This window comes from Mercenaria mercenaria, chromosome 7 (assembly GCF_021730395.1).
Source record: "Mercenaria mercenaria strain notata chromosome 7, MADL_Memer_1, whole genome shotgun sequence".
NCBI classification, from domain to species: Eukaryota; Metazoa; Mollusca; class Bivalvia; order Venerida; family Veneridae; genus Mercenaria; species Mercenaria mercenaria.
Genome location: NC_069367.1, coordinates 13,557,481 through 13,583,869, shown reverse-complemented (window position 1 = coordinate 13,583,869; position 26,389 = coordinate 13,557,481). Strand labels below are relative to the sequence as shown.

The 26,389-nt window shown below is 35.4% G+C and overlaps 2 protein-coding genes across 4 annotated transcripts in view; both read right to left on the bottom strand.

Annotated features, from left to right (window-relative positions):
• Nucleotides 1–14,347: 14,347 nt before the first annotated feature.
• LOC128558772 (transforming growth factor-beta-induced protein ig-h3-like) lies at nucleotides 14,348–15,315 on the bottom strand. The gene has a single exon (XM_053548983.1). The coding sequence runs from the start codon at nucleotides 15,231–15,233 to the stop codon at nucleotides 14,349–14,351; it is 885 nt and encodes a 294-aa protein (XP_053404958.1). The 5' UTR covers nucleotides 15,234–15,315; the 3' UTR covers nucleotide 14,348.
• A 4,492-nt stretch (nucleotides 15,316–19,807) lies between these two features.
• LOC128558437 (calpain-5-like) overlaps nucleotides 19,808–26,389 on the bottom strand; it is a 48,542-nt gene continuing 41,960 nt past the window's right edge. For all 3 annotated transcript variants that reach the window (XM_053547599.1, XM_053547600.1, XM_053547598.1), the window contains exons 12-13: nucleotides 25,498–25,634; nucleotides 19,808–23,604 (exon numbers count right to left, since the gene is read on the bottom strand). In XM_053547599.1, coding sequence (XP_053403574.1) covers nucleotides 23,410–23,604; nucleotides 25,498–25,634 — 332 coding nt within the window. In that variant the 3' untranslated portion in view covers nucleotides 19,808–23,409. The remainder of the gene's footprint in view (nucleotides 23,605–25,497; nucleotides 25,635–26,389) is intronic.

The window sequence follows — 26,389 nt, the reverse complement described above, 5'->3', positions numbered from 1 at the left end:
TGTCTGGCTCCGTCCCTTATTTTCAGAGTTATGGCCCCTGAAATAGTCAAAATGCACATTTTCACCTTTCGACGCACCTAGCTCAAAAAGTATTTAATATAAATGGTTGAAAACTTTCATAAGTCTTTATCATGATATAAACTTGCACACCTCTTACTTTTTGGCTGGCTCCACCCCCTGTTTTTAAAGTTATAGCCCCTGAAATAGTTTAAAAAATGCACATTTCACCTAATTATGTGCCTAGCTCAAAAAGTATTTGATGTAAATTCATGAAACCTTGCTTGAGTCTTTATCATGATGTGACCTTTCACACTTGGCATTCTTCTTGAGAATCTATATGCTTATTATTGTAGTTATGGCCTTTGAAATAGCCAAAATAGTGGATTTTTTGTTTGTGATGCCCATAGCTCAAAAATATATGGCCTAGAATAATGAATCATTTTCATAAAATGTTTGTTTAGGCTAAACCCCATTAGTACTACAAACATTTGAATTATTGTCCCTTATTTGTGACAAATGTACCAATGGGGGTGGGGGGCACACCCTATGTCCTACAGACACATTCTAGTTAAACCCAGAATTTAAATAATTCCTTCAAATAATTCTTCAAAACATCAATGCCTACCCGCTTAGCTCAGTAGGTAGAGCGTTGGTCTATGGATCGCGGGGTCGTGAGTTCGATCCTCAGGCGGGGCGTATGTTCACCGTGACTGCTAGTATTTGATAAACGACATTGCGTCTAAAATCATTAGTCCTCCACCTCTGATTCATGTTGGGAAGTTGGCAGTTACTTGCGGAGAACAGGTTTGTACTGGTACAGAATCCAGGAACACTGCTTAGGTTAACTGCCCGCTGTTACATGACTGAAATACTGTTGAAACCCAAAACAAACAAATTAAAACAATATCCAAACTCTTAATATTTTGTCATTAAGGAATAGGTGAACTTTTTATCTAAGTTATATGATCTAAGTTCTGGACAGTTTTCAGAAACGCTCTATTTAATATATCATGAAAGGTTCCAGAACGCTCAAATAACACTAAGAATAAAAGGAACATTCTGGAAAAATCAAGAACAATCCTTTCAAAAAATAATTTTTATATACTGATTATCAGTATTGTAGTAGAATTTTCTGGAACATAGTACAAAAGGATTTAAAATTACCAAGACAACACATTCTTGACTAGTTTCGACCTTTATGTCTTCGTCAGAACATAGTAGAAATAGAATTTATTTACATGATATCTCAAAACTAAACCAGTGAACAATGACTCATCAGTAAAGTAAAGGGGAATGGCAATACACATAACAGTGGAAATTCATTTGAAAACAGACACTAAATTACTAATAAACTCTGTGGGGTTCTTGTACTCTGCAGAAAAACTCACAAGCTGTGATGTAAAATATGATTGATTTGTTATTTTCTGACATTTTTAAACGTACGTCTGAGAGACACAGATGGATTTACTGACATAGTGTCCTATAATATTTGGATCTCTAAGGCGTTAATCTTGCGAATGATTTAGGATAAAGAAAAAGATAATTTACCTGTATTTTATATTAGAATCAATTGTATGTTTTTGGATATTTAATTAGTGATCTGCTTGAAAATATCCATTAAATGAATTGTATAGTCTGCTTTTTTATCTTATGTTTTTTTTTTATGTTTTCCAGAATTTTATCAAAAATTTTACTGTGAACAGAATTTGTTCGCGTCAAGGTCACTGGATACCTGTTTACCTAAATAAGGACACTTTTTTCATTACTATGTCATCTGACACTGTTTCGTACTGAATTTTCTGCTGAGTCAAACAAGAATATCTGTAAAAGGAAAGATGAAATGTATGATATCATAGTTATGATATTCGTAGCGAATCTGTAACAGTATTCCCAGAACCGTCGATAAGAGCTGGTAACATATAATTGTGTCATCGTCTAGGGTTTCGTTAAATTTTAAAGAATACTTACAACCTTAATTTTTAAACTAGCTACCCAATAAAGATTGTACACTGTATATGTAAGATCATACTGACAACAATTACATATAACTTTAAATATATATATATATATAATTGTAGAGAAATTTCAGCTTCATGTTCAGTTTAAACTAACGTTAATAGCTTTGAATGGGTGGAATATGCATCAACGGTCATGGATAAACTATGACAGAATCAAATAACAAAGAACGTTATGTGACCATGTCCATTGCTGATGTTCGTTGAAATCAAGAAACTGTTGCCATGTTTAGGCATATGGAGCGACACAGTAACAGAAATGTTAAGATACCATAACGTGTGTTGTTGGTATTTTGTAACATGATATCGTTGAGACTTGGCACCTCTCCCGTAGAGGATAAAGATGCTGCCTACCGTTCACGACATCTCGTGAGATTATAAAACACAGTAAATGAATAAAACGCGGAAGAATATCATAATGTGTTTAGAAAAACCTTTGTTAAATTGGGTAATATAGCTAATAAACTGGCCAACTCTGTATTACAGTATAAAGTACCCGGAGGAAAGAAAATGACAGTAACGCATAAGGAAAATTATTCATTGCAGCTCAGCATTTCAAATTTTCTAACTTTTACAGTAACTTTGTTTACTTGATAAACAGTTTTGAAATTTTATTCTAGGTAGAAGAATTTGTTGTTAAAATAATACGACAAAATCAGATCATACAATCATAATCATATCATATACAGTGCAACCTCTGTTGAGCAACACCCTTTGGGAGATACAAATATTGACTGTTATGTAGAGGTTGTTGTTTTTCTGGAGAGGGAAATTTGATAGCATAATTCAGCTCTGGTTGATTTCGATGATGTTATTAAATAACTTTATTCATTGTGAAAAGTCGCAAAAAAGAAGAAAAAAAACATGATAAAGAAAATTGCACATATACAATGTAAGTATAACAATCACATCTATGGTTATTTGGAGCTGTCTAAAACATATATTTTGTTTTAAACTGCATTTTTGAAATGCGAGACAATAGTACAAACGGGGCTACTCATCCCCGGAACATTTGGGGTATTCAATGGATACATGTTAAACATCTCGTAAAATGTTAACATTGATTGTATGTTTGACAATTAGTAAGGACTTTCAACATTTTCATATTTTCCAGTGTCAGATATGAAGAATTTAACGCCCCGAGTGAGACTCGAATCAGCATCGATGTGGGGCAAGTGATTGGAAGGCAGCGACCTTAACCACTCCGCCACGGAGGCCCCTCACAAGGTTTAAATCCCTTTCTAGTTTGTCAAAACAGAGGTGTTATTGTAAGGCTATTGATTTGAATATTTTTTTAGCTGAAATAAAACTTTCTTATTTAAAAGATTGGATACATCTATGTGTTTTGTGACTTTAAGAATGGGGCGTGGTCGCGAAATGTGTAAAAATATTAAATTAATTAAATCTATTTCTGAACGACATCCACACATTAATATGAACCCCCAATAAATATCCATAGGATTTGTTTTATACCTTTTATTATCACTCTTTGCGACAACGTTTCGGCCCAGGGCCTTTCTCACGTCACACGTCTTGGATTACATATTTTGCGATTCTTCTCTCATTCAACTCTTTTTCTGCTGTTTCCGCCATTCCGCCATTCTTTCTGTTGGTGTTCCGATTCCATTAACAATTCATCTGTACGGATGGCCTTATTTATGCAACTTCGAATTTCCTCTCAGAATCCCTGACACAGGTCGCCTTAGTACTAAATATTCTATTTCCCCTGTAGTTTTAACTTTTTTCTCTGTCTCCATTATTCTGTTATCGTTTGCTTGGCTGTATGACTCGTTATTTTCAATCTCGTTTTCTATATGTTTGATATAGTCTTTTTATCGGTAATAGTAACTCCCGATCCTTCGTCTGCTGGTCTTATCACAATATTACCATCATTTAAAAATGATATAGATACATTTCTCGCTTGATCCGTCAAGTTTGATTCAAAATTTTCCTTTATACCATTTATCATTTTTTTCTTACTTTATCTATGTATGTATCAAGCTATTTCATTCTGCCAGGTTTTTGAGTAAAAATGTTCTCTTTCTTAAGCCATGGAGGTTCTTCCACAAGCTGTTTCTCCTCATTATTGTTGAAAAATTCGCGTTACCTCATTCTTCTTTCCCATTATGTCAGATCGCTGTGTATTTTTGCTAAATCTTCATTCAGAGAAAAATTGCAAATTATGTAATCTAGGACTTATGCATGTGATTTGATAAAGGCCCTGGGCCTAAACGTTGTCGCAATGAGTGATAATTAAAATTTTTGACAAAATCACGATTATGTAAAGCAATAAACCATCGTCTAAAGTATCTACCTTATCAAGAATATACAACTGTCACACAATTCTATAAAAGTAAACAAATCAAAACACAAGACTGAGTAGAGCTAAAGTCAGAAAAGCAGCCAGTTTTGTCGACGAATGTCTAAATCAAGAGTAATGCCCATTTCAAAATGAAATTCAATCCAAAGGACCGGCCACTTTAAAGATTTGAATGTATATCTAGAATAATAATTAATATCCACATTGAGAGAATTGCAATGATTATTCTTAAGACTGAAAAAAGTTTTGATGAACTTCAGATAATGACCATGTACTCCAAAGGAAACACACGTCTGTCCAACTCGTATCCTGATCTGACTGTCAGAAGAAAAACACAGGATGTCGAGACAAGCAAGTTTTCTGATATCCATACATTTTCTGGAAATTATTCAATAAAAAGAGACATGATTCTGAGCAAGTCATGTCCGGATCTGAAAAACTTGGAAAAGCCAATGGATCAGTTTTCCAGCTGCTCTGAAAGGGCTTCGCTTATAGCAGGAGATGAATTAGCGCTAACTGATATAACAAGAGATATTTCTTATGAAACGGATAGAAATGGACAAAGTTCACCAGGATTAATATTTGAAAACTCTCTAAGTATTTCTGATAACAATTCTTCAAGTGAATTTCCATCAGATGATTCTGAAGTTGGAGATGTCATATCACCAGGCTCACATGAGGACTTTACGACTCCTGGTAGAGACGTTCCAGCAAAATCACAACAATATAACTTTAAACCGTCTAGCGTTTATGAGAAATTGGGATCCAGTCCCGATCAATCAAAACTTAAATACATGCTATGTTATCAGCGTATGCCACAATTCAGTCTCCCTCAAGCTATTATGCGAAGCAGTTTTAAAAAACAATCACGTGTGGAATCAAAGGATCCAAACATTATTACATTAAATGGAATTGATGATAACAACGATGCTGCTGCCCCAAATATTTATGTCCCTGCACCTCCACCACCTGATGTTTTAGATAATTAACGTTAAAAGATTCTAGTAGTGGAAATAAGTATCTGTTCTAAACACTTGGTTATATGTATATATGTATTCAAGAAAGTAATAGAATGTTTGATACACCATCGCCAAGTGTGCAATGCAATATTTATTGAAATCTAATTGATAAAAAATAATAATTTAATTCTACATAATATAAAGCCAATGCAAAAAGTATAATATTTGAGCCGCGCCATGGGAAAACCAACATAGTGGCTTTGCGACCAGCATAGATCCAGAACAGCCTGCGCATCCGCACAGTCTGGTCAGGATCCATGCTGTTCGCTAACGGTTTCTCTAATATCAGTAGGCTTTAAAATCGAACAGCACGGATCCTGACCAGACTGCGCGGATGCGCAGGCTGGTCTGGATCCATGCTGGTCGCAAACCCACTATGTTGGTTTTCTCATGGTACGGCTCATTTATGTTTTCTCTAATAAAATGTATGTATGGTATTCACATTGTACGTATAACTTTACGTTGTTTTTAACATGTAAGTAGTGATATTTATGCTGTAAATAAGGTAGCGTTTTGTGTGTGTGTGTGTGTGTGTGTGTGTGTGTGTGTGTGTGTGTGTGTTTTTTTTATCTGTGTACAAATGTTTTTGTCCACTGATATTTTAATATTTTTTTTTGCTAATCAATGCAAGGCTGATCTTATCGACAGGTTTCCTTTCACCTACAACCATTTTTTTGTGCTCTGTACTTTTTTATATCTAATTATTTTTAATAAGATACCTATGGATTAGCAAAACTAGTTCGATTATATTGTTTTATAGTTTTTGTAAAACCATTGATGTAGATATGACTGTGCAATAATCCCTTATAGTTCCAACATGGAACGGCGTAGTACATATGTAATTGTAAATATATATAGCTGTTTATTTGTTGTATGTATTACGATGAGAATAAAGATTACTAGTACTTTTGTTTTAGTTACAAAATGAAATGCTATATTCATAGTCGGGCGTCAACAACATTTCAATATTAACTATGAATAGCTATCGATCGACTTAACAAATATTGTTATTTTACAATCATGTTATAAACAATATAAATAAGTATATATGATATATTTTAAAGCATGAAAGACTAGTTAAATATAATACAGTTGCAGCACTTCAGATTGATATACTGTACAAGATAAAAACTGAGAGATGGATTCTAATCTCGACCAGAGTCAAGCAGCTTTATTAGATACATTTGGAAAAATTCTAAGGGTTAAATTAACGCAAAAGTGCACGAGCTAAAAATGTGTTCAAAAATTATATATCATTTTGAATCGGATTCAAAGAGACCTGATTGGCGCGTGTGGCACAGTTAAATGTCGCAACACCGCTAAATGTAGCAATCACCGTTAAATGGTGGGCAAGTTTTTGCGACATTTAACGTTAAAGGTGCGACATTTAACGCCAACCTTGCGAAATTTAACGGTGGTTGAGACATTTAGCAGTTTTGCTACATTTAATGGTGCCACAGCGCGCCAACGTCTCGGGTAGTAAATTAGAATTCCAAGGAAATCTTTACTTTAAAGCACAGGCAAATAAGCACACACAATCAAACTAAGCATAAACAAAGGTATTAGCTGCTTGTATAATATATAAGCTCACAATCAACGTCTAGCATAACTAATTTCAGAATGTGTAAATATTCTTAGAAATATGCATTGACAAAATGATGAATCTATATCAAGTTCATTCTTCTTTCTTTCTAAAGTATTATTTTTCATATATCCGTAGCAAAAGATATATCATTTTCTGACAAATTTTATGTTTATAATACTTTATGTATTTACATTATTGTTACTTTTTGCCTTTTTAAGAAATGCAATAATTACTGTTTATGTACTTCTTTGGTATTTTTCTAAAACATTTGTTAAAAATGTTGATGTTTCATTGTTTCATTAACATGTTTCATATCTTGTTTCAGGGTATATTGTTTCATACAAAAGCTTTTAATGTAAAAAACATAAAAAGTTTGAAAAAAGATATCATTGTTATAATACGATAAGCAAATATTCTATTTTAATCTTTATTCTTCACTCGATAGTGAACATAAAGTTGAGCCTCATGTGTGTGTACTTTGTAAGGAATTGGTGGACCATATTTCTAAAAACTATTGAAAACAAAAGCCTTTAAAACATTCAGTAACTGCTTTTAAACTTGAATTTCCATTTGATGAGTTTACATATGAAAAACACGTTGTTTTTAATTTTTACAAAATAACTACATTTTTATGATCAAAATGTAATCTGAAGGAGTAATGTACTACAAGGTAATTTCCACGATGTTGTGAGTCATGACTTTGTAAGAGCATTTAATTTAGTGATGCTCGATTATGCAAATATTTTGCATAAAATTTAAAAAAAAAAATATTTAAAAACTGAACAATTGCCACTGACACAAAAGACAGGACTTTGTGTTTAATAGCAATTATATGAGTGCCCGATCCATGGTTTATGCCCAGTGACCATATGTTTGCTTGGTTTAGATATCGAAACAAAAATATCTGTGACAAATTATTCCCGATGTCATGTATTAAAACATTAACTTATTGAATGGTTTGCCGGTCAAAAGTCAAAACTATTTGCCATCGGTCACCCAGTAAGTGTACATTGTGTATTAAGGTTAAAATAGTAGAAGCTTCATCAATGACTAACTAGTTATTGTACCGACATGTGTTCCCGCTAGAAACTGACAGTTCTTTAGCAAACGACTGTTAATGCATTGTGAAAGCATCTCTACATACATAGCTACTTTCTATATTAAGCCAAGTTAGATAAATTTTATGAAGATTTTGTACATGATGATTTGGTGAAAGATGCACCTGGTCATCCATTAATGATGTTTTTAGTTCGGTGATTACATTCATGGTAATTTTACTATCAGATATTAGAAAGGTAAACTGCAATATCATTTTACTGTAATTTAATTTCCAGTCACGTGGATGCAACTGGATAAAGGGCACTTTTCAAATTTCCCTGTTGTCAATAAGATCTGGTTACACTTAAAATTTTATGGCAAATTCTTATTAGGTTTTTCGTGCTAAAACAAATTCTTTCTAGATCTGTATGGAAATAATATTTGTAAAATAAGATTATCTTGAGATTTATTCCAATTTTGTCTTCCATATTTCCCATAGATTAATTTAAAGATAACAATTTTAAGATGAGTTTGATTTAATTAGTTGATATCATTTTTCATAGAACATAACAGATAAACAAACACAGTTTATCTTTGACATTTCCTAAAAAGAAAACACGTCTCTTTAGATAAATCCGTATGTACATAACAAAATAACAATGATGTAGCATGGCTTTACCGTCCCTAAATTTAGTGTTTGAATAATTATTATTATTATAATACCAGATTTATATAGCGCCCTTTTCATGATAAACACGTTCAAAGGCGCTTTACATTATAGCAAACGCAGTCACACAGGGCGCGAAATCATCCTCTACTAGTACAGACACAGAGTGATCTGACCAGAGGGACAGGGTGAGATAAAGCCCCCACAACAGGCAGAGAGAATGTTTTAGATACAGACGTGTCCGGCTAACTTAGCCTAGCTCTTTGCGAATATACATTCTGCATGGTTCTTTAACGTGACCGGTGTAACGATACACGTAAAGCCGTCTTTCCTGGGAAGAACCAGTACAGGCCTCTAGTTAGATGGGAGACACTCAAGAACATCTCAGAAATTTCCAGTGCCTGGACCGGGATTCAAAAAAGTAAGAGCTGTTACAAAGATTAATACTTTTGTACGGAGGAAATGCACGCTGTCAAGTTTGAGGATCGTGGGTCAAAACATTCTAATGTTATGGAGAAGACAATTGTTGATGAGACCCATCGCACAATACGTCTGTTTAAACATTGAACGTGCTTAGGGCTTGAGCGGTAGTTTGTCAAAATCTAATCCAGCAACATATGAAAATGTCATTTCTTAATGCTCATTGTGGTACCGTTAATGTCGCAACACCGCTAAATGTCACAATTACAGTTAAATGTCGCAAGTTTGACATTTGTAGTACCGTTAAATGTCGCAACACCGCTAAATGTCTCAAAATCATCTGCCACTAAATGTCACACCTTTACTTAAATGTTCACACATGATATTTAAATGCTAAGATATACTGAAAATGTCTAAACGATAATAGGTAAGGGAAGAGAAATTTTGAGAAGATTGAGAAACTCTGAGAAGATTGAGAAACTTTGGTCTACTTTCAAGAATCGGATTACGAAACTCATGGAGGAACACATACCATCAAAATTGCTCAAAGGTCATAAGTCGAAAAAGCCTTGGATTGAGAAGAATGTAAGAGCTGCTGCCAGGAAGAAACTGAAACTATTAAAAGAATGAAGAAAGCAAAAGATGCTATCGACATCCGTAAATACAAACACCACAAGGCAGAACTACAAAAGCTAGAGAGACGATCCTATTTCTCATACATCAACAATCTCATAGAAATTTGTGATCCATAAGATGAAAGACCATCAAAACAGAAACGATTCTGGAACTATATAAAGTTCCTCAGAATAGACAATACAGGCACTTCACCGCTGAAGGCCATGGGCCGACTCTTCAATGAACCAAATGATAAGGCTGAAATCCTGAACAGGCAGTACAGCTCTGTATTACACATGAAAACCTGGACAATGTCCCTAGTCAGTCAGGTCCATATTTGCCATCAATGGAAGAGATCATGGTCACCACAGCGAGAGTAGAGAAGCTACTTTGTATCACCAATCCAAGGAAGGCAACGGGACCAGATTCTATCCCTGGCCACATCCCCAAAGAATGTGCTACTGAATTATCTCCTATCTTAGCCATGATCTTCAATACTTCTTTTTGCAAGAAGGGTCAGTACATGATGACTGGAGACATGCTAATGTCACCGCCATATTCAAGAAGGGTAACCGTCATGATGCTGGGAACTATAGGCCAGTCTCGTTAACATGCCTCATCTGCAAGCTGCTGGAACATGTTATCGTGAGCAACATGTTGAAGCACATGGATAACCACCAAGTCCTTCTTGGCTGTCAGCACGGCTTCAGAGCTCGTAGGGGTTGTGAGACACAACCACTCACCTTGCATCACGAGCTTGCCTCTACACTCGACAAGGGGATTGATCATTCAGATAGACATGGTTATCCTTTATTTCAATAAGGCGTTTGACCGAGTTCCCAACAGACGCCTACTGAACAAGGCTGAACATTATGGGATCAGGGGTTACACGTTGCGGTGGACCGGGAGGACCCAGCAGGTACTTGTGGAGGGACAGGCATCAGCAACAGCCCCTGTCGTCAGTGGCGTACCCTAGGGATCGGTCCTAGGTCCACTGTTGTTCCTGATTTTTATCAACGATCTCCCGGAGTGCGTCAAATCCAGAATCAGACTGTTCGCTGATGATTGTATCCTATACCGCCATACTGAGACGATCGTCCAACTACAAGAAGATCTAAACCTACTCGCCGCCTGGGAACAGAAGTGGGGTATTGCATTTCATCCCCAGAAGTGCAATGCTCTCCGTGTGACAAGATCCACAACCCCCACATACCATCTGAAGGGTGTTCAACTATGTGTAGACAGCAGTACAAAGTATCTTGGTGTGGATATACAGTCTACCCTAGTCTGGAACCAACACATCAACCGCGTAACCAAGAAGGCCAATAACATGCTCGGCTTTCTCAGAAGGAACCTATCAAAGGCTACAGAAGAAACCAAAACCAATCCTATTACACCTTGGAGCGTTCTAACTTGGAGTACTGCTGTACAGTATGGCGTCCCCACACAAAAGGCCAAAGAGACCAGGTCGAAATGGTCCAGATTTGTTACAAACCGCTACAGAAACACCAGTAGTGTGACAGACATGTTACAACATCTAAATTGGGACTCACTGGAAAGCAGAAGAAAGAATGCGCAACTCATTATGCTGTACAAGATAGTTAATGGCCTTGTTGACATACCATCGTCACAGTATCTGAAACGGACAAGAGCATCACACAAAGTTCGAGCATAAATCACCCTCTAATCACAACTTCAAGTACAGCTTTTTCCCCAGAACTATTCCTGTGTGGAACAGACTTCCAGCCAGCGTCGCTGAGGCTCCTTCTTTGGCATCATTCAAGAGAGAGCTGTCTGCCCAGCCCTTCTAAGGGGATCTACATGCCTGTCTGTTGCATCTCAGATGACGGGGGAGCATTGCCGGCGGAACGTTGTGTCCTGGTAGCGCCACGCAAGCCGGACTGGTCACTCTAATGGGTTGTAGTAGACGGTATATTCACACTTTATATCATACTTTTATCTTTTATGTACCCATTCTTGACCGTACTATTTTCTGGTTTTTCTGTTTTTATCATGACTTTGTTTCTTGTCCGATTCTTTGCGCACCGTTAAAGCATGGCCGACGATGACATTTTAACGTATCATATAGATGTAGATAGATGTTAATAGTAAGCCATGTTCAATTATAATAACTGCGGTTAACCATGTTTACTGAAATTAAACAAGGTAATGAAACAAGATGATATAAAAAGTGTCCTATTTATACATATAAAAATAGTAAACCCGTCCATTGAGGAGCCGACTTAAACAATTTTGGTAGAAAGGCATGTTCTGCCAAATTATTTTTTGAAAATGCTTGTTCGATTTTAGAATATTTGCAAACAATAATTGTTCTTTGTATGTTTTAACAGCATTTTATTATGTTAAAAGCATTGCTGTCATGACCGTAACTTTTTTCTATATGTTTTGTCAAAACAATTTATCGCAAATGATTCTTCATAGAACCAGTCTACTTAGACTGTTCATACTACAATACTTAAGAGAAAAAGATGACCGCTGATGGCTCCTGCTTGCTTTCATATGTGTTCTAATATATGTCTGAGCCGCGAAACTCGGGTGATCGATCTAGAATCATCATGACTCTTTTGTTGTAAGAAAAAATCTCAAGCGCTCAACATATTACTAGTATCACGAGCGCATAAATCAAAATCTTATTTCGTGTGCACGATATCATATTTCTATTGAAAAACAACAAAACAATTCGAAAGCAGGTGCAAAACTATTCAAATATCATTGTCACGGTTAATATGTCGAAAATGTAACACAAGAAACTATAAAGTACACATATGATCTCAGACTGTGTTATCTTCAAAATATATCTTTACCACAGACGTTATGTGGAAACGTTTAAAGGGTTTTCTTTTTAGCTACTGTAGCACCCTGAAAGGAGTTAAAAGCGAAACAATTTGAATACAGATATTGCAATACACGAATGCTACAGACAAAGTTTGGTGAAAATCTATCAAGTGGTTCGGAAAAGAAGTCGTTAGAAGGTTTTCCCATATTTAGCTCTGGTGGCCCCTCAGTGTCAAACAAAACCATTTGTGAGAGAACCTTACAAATAATGTTTAAAGTGGTTCATGTCTTAAAATGTTTTCTGTTTTCAGTTCTAGCGGCTCTACATCAGGGTCAAGAAGATCAATTTGAATAAAATTGAGGACTATACAACGATACTACAGACCAAGTTTGGGGATGATCCTTCAAATGGTTCGTGGGAAGTAGTTTTTTTAAATGTTTCTCTATTTTAGCTTGTGCTGTCCAAGCAAAACCAATTGTAAAAGACTCAAGAAAGACATTAAAAGTTGCTACAGACACAGTTTGTAGTTCTGAAGAAAAAGTCGTTTCAAGTTTTTATTTCAATTTTAGCTCTAGCGGAACCAATTGAATAAATCCGAGGGAGGACAATGGCGATAGATATACTGACTGTTTTTGCAACAGTTTGCATTCTACACAGTCTACAACCGTTACAGTAGTATTTTTTCCTATGAATGATTATGCCTGTATCTATTATTCATATTAATCAATACATGATAGTAATTTAGATTCTTAAAAACTTATCCGAACTCTAAGTGTAGCAATAATGATGATGATGATGATGATACCGACAATAATAATTATATTAATATTAATATTAATAAATTTAAAGAAAATGATGATAATAAAGATGATGATGAGAATAATAATAATAAATCTAAAGGTAATACTGACGATGATGATGATGATGATGATGACGATGATGTATCCGTGCAGTCTGATCATAACCTGCACTGTTCGCCATTCAGCCAGTACCTCTTTAGTATGCACCCCTTTTAACAGTTAATGGTACTGTCCAAATTGAAAGATGGAAGAGTTTATTATAGAAAAGCAGGGTGAGGGTTAAGGAAAGTGTGTGCAGAAATTAACTTCAAAAACGAAGATTTGTTCTTGTTAACGTTTCATTCATTTGATCTGATTATATCATGAGTTTTATGTGAAAAATGATTTGTTTTCGGAAGAACTGAGACGGAGTTAAGCTGACTTTATATACGTATTAATTTTCAAGGATTTAGAATCAAAACTACTCATTGTACTAAAACGTGATTTGTTCCCCCCGTTTAAGTAAGGTAAATAGAGGTACAGTGCAACCAAAAACTAATAAAACTCATTGAAGTTACTTGCTTTTTATCATAATTGCCGCCGAAGTATTAGTGAGCAAAATTATCTCACACTACATCGGCCATTTCTGACGCCATTCTGATTTTGAGTGCTTTACCCACTGACGCCACGATGGCATAAGATGGATTTAAAACAAACAATTTGGTATGTAACATGGTTTGTGCTTTTACATAGACCACTAACAATAGGTGATATTTTATGGTGTTGTTTTATTTTCTTAAAGAAAATGAAAATAGGTAGAGCAAATCGTTGACTTAAATTCAACGACCACTGAATAAGAAATCAGGTTGCCGAATATACTACACATTCTGCACAATGCAGTGGACCGTCGCGAAGCCCCGCCCCTCCGCGCCAGGTCGATGGATCAATGTGCAAATGTCCTGTTTAGGCAAGTCAGATTGCCCGAATTAACGAATTAATAGAATTATAACGCATAGGATAGAAATAGCTCAAGTTTATTAAGCAACAATACAACAGTAATGCAACATAGGTAAACGTTATTTGCAAAAAAACATCAACCAACGATTGGATCTGCATGTGGAATGAGTACGTGATCAACGATGTGTACAACGCCGTTGGCTACGCCTATATCTGGTGACGTCACGAGGGCATTTTCTACCTTCACGTCCGTGTGATGGTGTGTGAAGTGGATAACAAGATCGTCGTTGGAGTTAAGCGGGGATAGATGTTCCTTTTGATATAGTCCAGCAGAATACTGCGTACTGCCTACAACATGATACGTTAACACTGCCGCAAGTTTTGCCGCGTTCCCTGTGATATCATTGACCTGTGCTTGTGAAAGCTTTGCAAACGCAGCGTTAGATGGAGCAAAAAGGGTAAGAGCATCCCCTTTAAGTGCAGTAGTGAGATTGGCTTGCACGACCAGACTGAGAAGAGTGGAGAGTTCAGAATTACCCGAAACGTAGTCTACTATGTCTCCTGTAGGAGCCAACATGACGCTGTCAATAACGTGAATTATCCCGTTGCTGGCATTCAAATCAAACTGAGAAATAACGTTGCCCTGGATGGTGACGACGTTGTTGCCGCTGTGAGAATAGATATTGATGCGCGCATCTTTGCCGTTTGCCATTGTTATTTTAAGTTCATTCGACGCTGCTGAACTCGGTACGTTTCCGGAAATGACGTGGTACAGTAGAGCGTCTTTAAGCAGGGAGTTGTCGTTCTCAAGTGCTGTTTTGGTGGCTGCATCGAGCTTATTGAAAGCTGCATCAGTCGGAGCAAAGATGGTGAATGTACCATTGTTAAGTGTGCCGACAAGTCCCGCCTTAGTGACGTAGCTGACTAGCGTCGTGAATCTCCCGTCTGCCACTAAACGCTCCACTGTCGTCTGACAGACGACACTAGCTATGCACAAGTAAATAATTCCCAACACTTTCATGTTTCAGAGGTGTATTATTTTACTGTAAATAATAAAAAACTGAAGTCTTACCTCAATTTAATCTCTTTTTATACATATCTATCACGTGTTTGCAAAATGGACTGCGTCAGCCGACTGGAGTTACACAACAAATGTCACGTTTCACGGACTTGATCCAAATCTAACGTATTTACATAATTCTAAAACGGCACGCCCCTGTCGTATACCAAATCATTTATGCAGTGTATTGCCACAAGATAAAACTCATCTATATTTAGTTAAGGCTCACACTACCTAGTGATCTAACTGATTCCAACCACATTTACTTCATAAATTTTTAAAATCATTCTAATAAATACAGGTATAATACAGCTACAATAGAAGATGAATGACGGAAAATTTAAAACCTTTCCTGAGTCAGTCACAACTTTATCTGTTACCTCTTTCCAGTCAGTCTCATTTGAGTGTATTTTGAAAATTTAAGAAAGGAAAAAATAAAGGCAGATAATTCGCCAGTCCCAATCCGTGACTCTAGTTACCTCCCCTGACGGTCCGTCCACAGTATAGAACAGAACAGAACAGAATAAACTTAAATACTTCAAACACTTTGCATATTGCTGCATTAATTGCAAGAAATAGACATTAAACACATTGTCTTGACCTCCTGTATGTCACTTTCAATTTGTAACTGTAGAAACAAAGTAGTTATACGCGTTTCTCGTTTTTTTCCAATGCAAATCATGTATATCTATAATCACCACAGAATACAAATATTCTGTAATGGTTCATTAATCTATTTATTTAGACCGACTGTACGTCATATAACCGCCCGAGTGTATAAATAGTGTTAAAACACGGTTTTGCTATAAACTATTGGGATTCTAATATGCACTTAATCTAAAATAGTAGATGAAATACAGTAACGTTCTGTCTTGTTCGCAACAAAAATCTTTGACGTCATCGCACGTTAACGTGACGTCTTATTAGCGTAAGCGTGTTTTAACAGAGACAAGCAGGTTAGAATAAGTGTTAATATGCCCTTAATCTAAAACAGTAGATAGAATATAGAAGCGCTCTTTCTTGGTCGCAACAAAAGCAATTACGTCAACGCACGTTAGTGTGACGTCATTCTAGCGTATAAGTGTTTTAACAGGGAAACGCGTATTAGAATATTTCGAAAGAAATGTTTATATTTCAAGTATAGCGTTAGTTTAGACTTTTCCTTGTAACGTGGCATATCCAAACTGAAAAGTGAAACAAAATAACTTGACAAATAAAGTAAAAAGTAAACTTTGAACTTTAACAGAATTGAATTGTTGTCACAAAGGAAAATGATTGAAGCTGGCGCAAAATAAATTGACTGTGATATCATTCAACTTCCAGTATATCTGTTGGAATCCACAGAGTGTCAACAAATATATATATTCTGGATACGAAAAAAAATAACCCCGATGGTGCAAAATATATGTACACATTTAACATTAAACCAACCATTTTGAGCGTACATTAAGTTTATCAAACTTATGATATAAAAGACACGTATGCATACAGGGAAATCAAGATAAGAAAAAGAAAGTTTTGAAATATACATGCATGCTAATGAAAGTGCATACATGTTGACTTCCCTTAATACAAAGAATTTTGATATATCGATACAGGGCAAATATTATGGTATTGTAACATGGTAAGATGTTTTGACGGTGTGAGATTTCGACACGTGTCTGACAGAACGTGATCCCAAGATAGTTTTATAAGAAGTAGGTTAATATGGCGAACTTCATTATGTCAGCAAGTGTGTCTAAAGACTGACCGCCTGACCAAAGGTTTGTTTTAGGATAGGTAGGTTAATACGGTATAACTGCGTTATGAAAGCAAGTATGGTGATCTAAGGGTCAACATATTGGACATACATGTACACATACATGTGTCTTTTAGACTAGCACGATTTTACCTTTAGCTCGAACATATAAATCTAAATGTTTTAATATCGCACCTTGTGCCCCCGCTCCTACTAGGTGTACACTCAAACCTGTATTTTGGGCAATATGGCTGACGGAAGCAAGTTGCTACTTATTAATAAGGTAAATTTAAATTAAAATAAGCTGACATTCTGATCGCCTCGGTCTTTCTGCTACGCAATAGATGGGGAATACGGAAATACCCGATGTTTTACGATTGATAAGCCGACTGGCTACTCCTAGCAAATGGTTGCTTGTTCAAAACGGATGACTGCTAAGTCAAGTTCAGTTTTTGAGATACTTTATTATGTACAACAGTCTTTCTAAACTGAACAGTTACACCCGCTGTCTGATTTTGTTAAAACAAAATCATACACCATTATCTAGACTGAAAAGCTTCACACTATGCTTTTATTAATACCATCAAAATCGTTCATTTGTGAGCAGTGAGCACTAATCATTCTTTCATTTTCAAAATCAGTATTTCACAATTTAATTTACATACTGACTACAAAAGCTCATTCGCCATTTGTTATTCTGCCAATATCTTAAAAACAACGAAAGTTTCCGTATCACCTTGTACCACGGAGTTTATCAGGACAAACTAGTCTCAAGGCGAGAGTGACTTCTCACTACGACGACCTCTTTTGACCTTAGACAGTATCTCCATTGATTTTACTAGTAGTACCTATCTTATCATTTAAATAATACTCTTGGGACTGGTATAGCCAAGAGAACTGTTGGAGCCAGTGTCACAACTTGGACACAATTTATCTCAAAAGCCAACACATGTCATAAACTAAAGTTATGTAAAGTATCTGCTACAATACTATATAGAGAAAAGTTTTGAATACCAACGTACTACATCTTTTCTGAAATTATGATCAGCTTAAAAACATTACTGTCAGAACTGCATATATGTATAATGTCCAGACTCGCAATTTTTAACAGTCAGGCTAAGTCTATCTCAGGTAAAGAGTCACCTGAGAAATATGGTAAGTAACAAGAAATGACCAGTGTAAAATAAATGAAAACACAAAACTTTCATAATTAGAGCTGCTTTATTTAAATATCATAATTAAATGGACGGATTATACATGTCAATACTACACTAAGACAGCAAATAAAACTTAGTAAATTGTGTCTCTTAACGAGGGAAAAATAAAATAGGGAAGCAAAATAATAAACATACAATCAAAAAATTTAGGAAAACAAAAACAGTTATATAAAGTTTTCTAAATACTTAGCAATCTTGAGATAAAAACTGCATACAAAATAAGTTGGTTAACAATTTGAGTGAAGCAAGAAACATCTTTCAAGATTATCTTTAGTTAAGGTAGTTCTTTACCTTCGGATCATTTAAGCCGCGCCATGAGAAAACCAACATAGTGTTTTTGTGACCAGCATGGATCCAAACCAGCCTGGGCATCAGCACAGCCTGGTCTGGATCCATGCTGTAGGCTAACAGTTTCTCTAATCGTAATAGGCTTTTAAAGTGAACAGAATGGATCCTGATCAGACTGCGTGGATGCGCAGGCTGGTTTGGATCCATGCTGGTCATAAAAACACTATGTTGGTTTTCTCATGGCACAGCTCATTTTTGTACAATGTACAATAATCATTTGATTTAATGTTTTCAAAGCATGGTGGTATTAACAGAAAATCCAGCTAATTAAAACAGGGTTGTGTACGTAATTTATTCTACCACTGAATGTCAGGCAAGTTTTCCATAAGTTTTCCATATTTTGCAAACACAAATACTTCTACAAAGAAGATTTTATTGAAACTTCTGAAGATGTAAATCTAAATATTCGCTACCGTATGCGTATCAGTCTGTGCATTTATTTCTGCATTATTATATGATTACAGAGACCAACAAATTTCAAAATGATTTTAAGAAATTATCTGAATATTTTGCGCATAACTGGGTTTTGTTACCGTGAATGTTTATTCTTTAGAAAGTTTGTTTATCTTTTAACCCATGGGTTTCCATTAAATTTGAAGCATGATTAGCTTTTCAGTATGTCAGATCCAGGCTTTGTTCTGTTTTTGCCGAATATATCATGTTATGCCACTACTTTTTTTTCAAACGTGCAGAACTACCTTAAGAGTTATCATATCTCATTCTGTTACAGCAATATCAAATTACAAATGTTCACTTTCCCTCCAGCAGCCGTTTTATCTGTACTGTACTGTAGCCAGGGAAGATAATGTAAAAGCAAATATTTTTGCTGTGTCAAAATTTCGCGAATTAAAAATTTTGAGTGTTTGCGAGGTATAATATTTGTGAAATTGTTAAAATGGTATCCTACTTGAATGAGAATTATACTTGTGGTAAATATATACGCCAGGATTTATTTTCTCGAGATGCAAGGCCTTGCAAATATAGTGAAAATTAAACCATCACAAAAATTTCTGCTTTTACAATAATGTTATACAGACAAATAAAGTTTCTATAATTTGGATCTCGTATATATTCGATGTATAAACAGTTGTCTCTGGTTTATTTTTCTTTGAAAACCAAACACTTAAATCAAACTGATGTCAATTAACATGAAAAAGATAACACTACTACAGTTGAATATTTACAATAATAACCCAAAATCTCAAAATGGATCACCTGTTTTAAGTTTAAAAAAAAAAAAAAACACAGTACAATATGCATTTGTCAATATACAGTGATAGTGTTTGGTTATCAACCATATGAGGTAGCTTTCCTCCCTCCTTTCTAAAATGCTGACGTACAAAACATAATATGAGCCGCGCCATGAGAAAACCAACATAGTGGGTTTGCGACCAGCATGGATCCAGACCAGCCTGCGCATCCGCGCAGTCTGGCCAGGATCCATGCTGTTCGCTAACAGTTTCTCCAATTCCAATTGGCTTTAAAAGCGAACAGCATGGATCCTGACCAGACTGCGTGGATGCGCAGGCTGGTCTGGATCCATGCTGGTCGCAAACCCACTATGTTGGTTTTCTCATGGCATGGCTCATATAAACAGTTTGCAAGGATAAAGTACAAAAAATAACATTACAAAATATTGCACTATCTACTGCAGACAGAATATTTATCACAGATGCTTAACACACGCAATTTCCAGGAATACATTAGAAAATAGCCAAACGCTTGAAAACATACATTTTTTTTGTCAGAAGCAGTCTATTAAACTACACATTGCTACATATAATTTATACTATTTTACAAAAATATATCTGTAATGATGTTGATTTTAACTGGAAATGGAACTTCTTTGAAAAAGGCTTACACATAGCAAATACAAATTTTGGTTTTAATATCATTTCGAATGAATGTGAATTTTATTCTAAGAAAAAGACATGGGGTACTTAGCCAAAATACATATTTTCTTTTATATTACACTGTTTCAACACCTGTTCTTCATGAAAACATACGATATCATCTTTAAAATAAGAAGGTCCAGATGAAGGTCTATGTTAGACTGAAACCAGTAGTCTAAAATTAAAATAGTTAAATTCTATCCAGTGTGTTACCTCATCTTTCTTCCGTTTTGTTAACTATCATATTCTCAGATTCCGTTTTGTTAACTATCATATTCTCAGATTCCGTTTTGTTAACTATCATATTCTCAGATTCATCATAACATTAATTTTGGCATGGTTAGATAAGAAAAAAATAAACAATAAAATTATGCATGTTAATCAAAAGAAAATCTGACAAAATAGTCTTGAGAAATTTCCTCACCTAAATAATACAATATAGAAACAATTTTGAGGTACATCATTTTGACTGAATAAATTACTTGTTTCAACAAAAAATATGAAGTGACCAGAAATACTCTTATACTTTGTCCAGGTAACCTATTTCCTTGATACCAAAGTTTTCTTAAATGAGAAAGAGTTTTCATTAAATAAAATCTGCAAAATTTACCGGATTTTTTTTCTTTCTATTTTACTCCACCTCTAATTCATGTGGGGAAGTCGGCAGTTACTTGGGGAGAACAGGTTTGTACTGGTACAGAATCCAGGAACACTGGTTAGGTTAACTGCCCACCGTTACATGACTGAAATGCTGTTGAAAAACCGGCGTTAAACCCAAAACAAACAAATTTTATTTCAAATATTATTCCAGTGTTTTTTTTTTTATAAATAAAGTTGGCACATCTAGTAAATATTTGAGCAAAACATATTAAACATGAGGTTGCTATGGATACTGAAGTTTTTTTTTAACAGTATGACAGATAAATCACAATAAAAAAAAGCTCAAACGAGCTCTAATCTCAACTATAAAGCTTAAAATATGGACGGCATTAACATTATCATGAATACAGATTATACATGAAGTTGCTATGGATACTGAAAAAATACATTTAACATTAAGACAGACAAATCACAATAAACAAAAAGCTCAAAAGAGCTGAAACCTCATCTAATCTTAAGAAATGGCCGGGATTTACATTATCATGAACATTTTGATGGAGTCATGTTCAGGTAAAATATCATTATCACAAAAATACACATACAATGTACAATGTTATGTGAGAGGACTTATTAATAGAATATCTACACTTAAGACCATTTCAACCAATCTTAGAAACATGCTTTAAATAACAGATAAAAAGACATAAATTTCTCCTTGTTATAAATTATTCATCAAATATTGATATATGTTACTGACTAAGGATAGTTCATTTTTCCTTTTATTTTTTAAAACTTCTATATTTGGTAAAACAAGAGCTGTCACTAATGGTGACAAATGCTCCCCCCACACCCCCTTGACCTTTGACCTAGTGACCCAAAGTCAATAGGGGTCGTGTACTAAATAAGTACTATTAGCATGAGAAGTTTGAAGGTCCTGGGTGCAGTGGTTCACGAGTAAAGTGCCTTCATGCAAAAAGTTAACATTGGCCCCTGTGACTTTGACCTGGTGACCCCAAAGTCAGTAGGGGTCGTGTACTCAATAACTACTATCAGCATGTGAAGTTTGAAGGTCCTGGGTGCAGTGGTTCGCGAGTAAAGTGCCTTCATGCAAAAAGTTAACACTGGCCCCCTGTGACTTTGACCTTTGATATGGTGACCCCAAAGTCAGTAGGGGTTGTGTACTCAATAAGTACTATCAGCATGTGAAGTTTGAAGGTCCTAGGTGCAGTGGTTCACGAGTAAAGTGCCTTCATGCAAAAAGTTAACGTTGTGACAAATTACGAACTAACGAATGAACGAACTAATGAACGGACGAACAAGTTGAAAACTAATATGCCTCCCTTTGGGGGCATAAAAAACCTGAACATGAGTAAAACAACTGCTACTTTTAAAACTCAAGAACTTATCGTTGTAAATATTCTTAAAAATGCATCATTTGTGATAAAATACATGTTCTTACATTTTTTAAAGATCAATTTAACAAGGCACAGTAAATATCATGTGATAAAATAAATCATTTTTCTTTATTTTTTTAGAAGGCTTTCTTCACATTGCTATATGATGTATGACAAATCTGTCAAACAAGACTATTTTTTCAGAATAAAACTGTTTGAAAAATGACTGAATTATTTCATGATTTTTTATCTTTGAAAAACTATAGGATTTTACAAAACATGAATAAAATCCAACATACATGCAAGACTTGTTCTTTTACACTTATTATTTATTTAAAGATATTTGTCAATACTTTTACTTGAAAGAACTCATCATTTTCAACAAGAATGATAAACATTGACACATGCCCCCTGAAAATGTTTGACAGAGTAATAAATAAAACTGACAACAGGGTGGAAATTGTAATATTCTGAAATCTAATCAGAGGGGCCATAACTCAAGAAAACATAATCAGACACAAAAGTCCCAGTAATATGTGCATGTCTACTTCATTTTGATGAAGAATACCAAGTTTCATTTCAATTGGACTGAAAGTGTAGGATAAGGTGAATACACACTGTAATATTTCAAAGTCCAAAAAAGGGCCATAACTCAAAAAAAAAATCAGATATGAAATTCCCAAAAATATGTGCATGTCCATTTCATCTTAAAGATGTATACAAAGTTTCATTTGAACTGGATGGCAACTGTAACAGGAGTTGAAAGCACAAGAAATCGTGACAGACAGACAGTTCAAACACTATATGCCTCCCATGTCTTTGACAATGGAGAAGTGTGAAAATATTGCATAATGCAACACCATGGCAACTGTTTTTATATCATGTAGTAAGTTTCAAAAGTTCTGGAGTGAAAGAGTACGCTGACTGGTATCACAGAAATTTGAGTGTTTACACTGTCCCCATATTATCAGTGTGTAGAACTTTGAGCCAGAGTCCTCCCGGCTTTGAGATGAGACCCTCTTTTCCCTTTGCGGCGAGATTATACCTCTTGATGATGTTGCCTCCTGTATACTGGTGAGGATTGTCCATCGGAAGTGTGGCAAACCCCATCAGCTGATCTTTAAATATATTGTGGTTCCAGACCTGTAAAAAAAGATATTCAGTATCAGAAATATTAAATAGAATATTGAGAAATCATTTACCCTTTAGCCTGTTAAATTTCTAAAATGGACTGGTCCATTATTCAATTTGGGCAATACCATTTATTATTGGAAGGGGTGTTCACTGAAAATTTACTGACAGAATATGGGCAGTTATGTCTGCACTGGTCGCAAAGGCAGAATCACTTGCCGCAAGCAGGCTAAAGGTTAGAATTTGTGGGAGACTAGTTCTCACTGTGATTTGGCAATCCGCAAAATCAGATACCAATAAACAAACTACATTTTGACTTTTGACCTATTTAACTCAAAAACATCAGGGAGCGTCTGTTGACCAAATACAATCATTTTATGAAGTTAAAAGCAGTAAGCAGTTTGCATACGTCAAGTGGAAACTGTTTTCACTCTTAAGGTCAATATGACCTTGGCATTTGACCTACTGGCTATGGTCATCTACTGTCCACAGTCAATCATCCTATTAAGTTTGACAACTGTAGACAAAAGCGTTCTTTAGGTACTGAGTGGAATCCATATTCAGTCTCAAGTTCACAATGAATTTGACCTCTGACCTCATGCCCCATCCCCAACATTCCATAGCAATAGGGGTCATCTTCTGACCACAGACAATCATCCTATAAAAGTTGACAACTGTTGCCCAAAGCACTCTTAATGTATTGATTGGAAACAAAATGGTTTACTGACAAACAGACAGACAATGAACAAAACATTATATACCTCCTCTTTGAAGTGGGGCATAATATTCGACTAACTTACTCCTCTTGAGATCATACGAGGCCATTATCAAGGTTTTAATTCAAGCAAGAGCAGTTTGTAAAACATATGTCTCTGAGATGGCTTCTCAGAGCTAATTAAAATGAGTAATTCATAGTCTTAAGTATACAGTGACCTTGACCTTAGATCTTATGACCAAATAATGGAAGGCATCTTCTGACTACAGCGAGACATGTTACTAGTATTGAGCAGGAGTTGAAGTGTTTAAGGACAAATGAACGGATTGACAGACAGACCTGAAGTGACTAACCTGAGCAAAATGGTGGGAGTCATAATAATGATTCATTGAAGCACGTTATTACTTTAACTGGTCCCTGTTGACATTATCTCAAATCTTCCTTTGTTTACCCATACTACACATCTCTAATGTCACACATTTTCCTTTATTTGTCTATAACTCATACCTCTACAGTGACACATTTTCCTTCTTTTCCTACAAAACATGTCTCTGATATCACACACTTTCCCTTGCCAATGTTTTGCCTACAATACATACCTCTGATGTTAAACATTTTCCCTTCTCACACATTTTCCTTTGTTTTTCTTCAATACATATTCTGAAACACACTCATTCTTGCAACAAGTTTTCCCTTGCTTTCTTACAATACATACCTCTGATGTCACACATTTTCCTTCTTATGTCACACATTTTCCCTTGTTTACCTACAATTCACACCTCTGATGTCACAATTTTCACCTCTTATGTCACACATTTTCCCTTGTTTACCTACAATACACACCTCTGATGTCACACATTCTCCCTTGTTTACCTACAATACACACCTCTGATGTCACACATTCTCCCTTGTTTACCTACAATACACACCTCTGATGTCACACATTCTCCCTTGTTTGCCAACAATACATTCCTCTGATGTCACACATTTTCCACTGTTTACCTACAATACATACCTCTTATGTCACACATTTTCCCTTCTTTACCTACAACACATACCTCTGATGTCACACATTTTCTCTCTTATGTCACACATTTTCCCTTCTTTACCTATAATACATACCTCTGATGTAACACATTTTCCCTTTTAATTATGTAACGCATTTTCCCTTGTTTACCTATAATACATACCTCTATTACTACTTCCTGGTTAGGTTTCTTCCTGTATAGTGTAACCCTGTCATTCCATTCTGGATTCAATGTATCTTCCTTGTAGTGGTTCTCTAAACTTCTTCCCTCATACTTCACAATGCAATATGGGTCAGCGGCTATGAAAATACAATGGTAACAAGAGCTGTATGTAAGACAGCACGCTTGACTTTTCTCAGTGCTTGAGTCTGAATTAGAGCTGTGACTGTAAATTTTTTATAAAACTTTAACCAAAAAATTAAAAAGGGGCATAACTCTGTCAAATTCAAACCAGAGTTATGGGGATTGTTTCTCCTGGTGTAGACTTTGATAGTAAATAACTATTCTAAGTTTCAAGTCAAAAGCTTTGATAGTAACAGAGGTATTTGACTTTATCAGAAACTTCAGCCAAACATTTCTAAGTCAAAAAGGGGCATATCTCTTTTAAAATACAAATCAGAGTTAAGGCGATTGTTTATCCTGGTGTAGACTTTGATAGTAAATAACTATTTTAAGTTTTAAGTCAATAGCTTTGACAGTAACAGAGATATTTAACTTTATCAAAAACTATAACCATCAGCAACGGTGACGCCAATGCCGGGGCGAGTGCAATAGCTCTACTTTTTCTGCGAAAAATCAAGCTAAAAACAACTTAATTTACTAATGAAAGTTACTTTGACATGCACTGTACATCACATGAATCCTAGCTACGTGTGTTAATTGTCAGTTTTGGTCACTAACAATTTTCTAGCTTTAATGCTGAATGGAAGATTGACTAGGGCATTCTTTCAAACATAGGCAAGCACACAAGAAGACTTATCCAAGTTTTAGTATCACAACTGGGCTGCTTCCATACCTAACTTTTCAAGGGGAAAGGGTAAAATCAATGCATTAT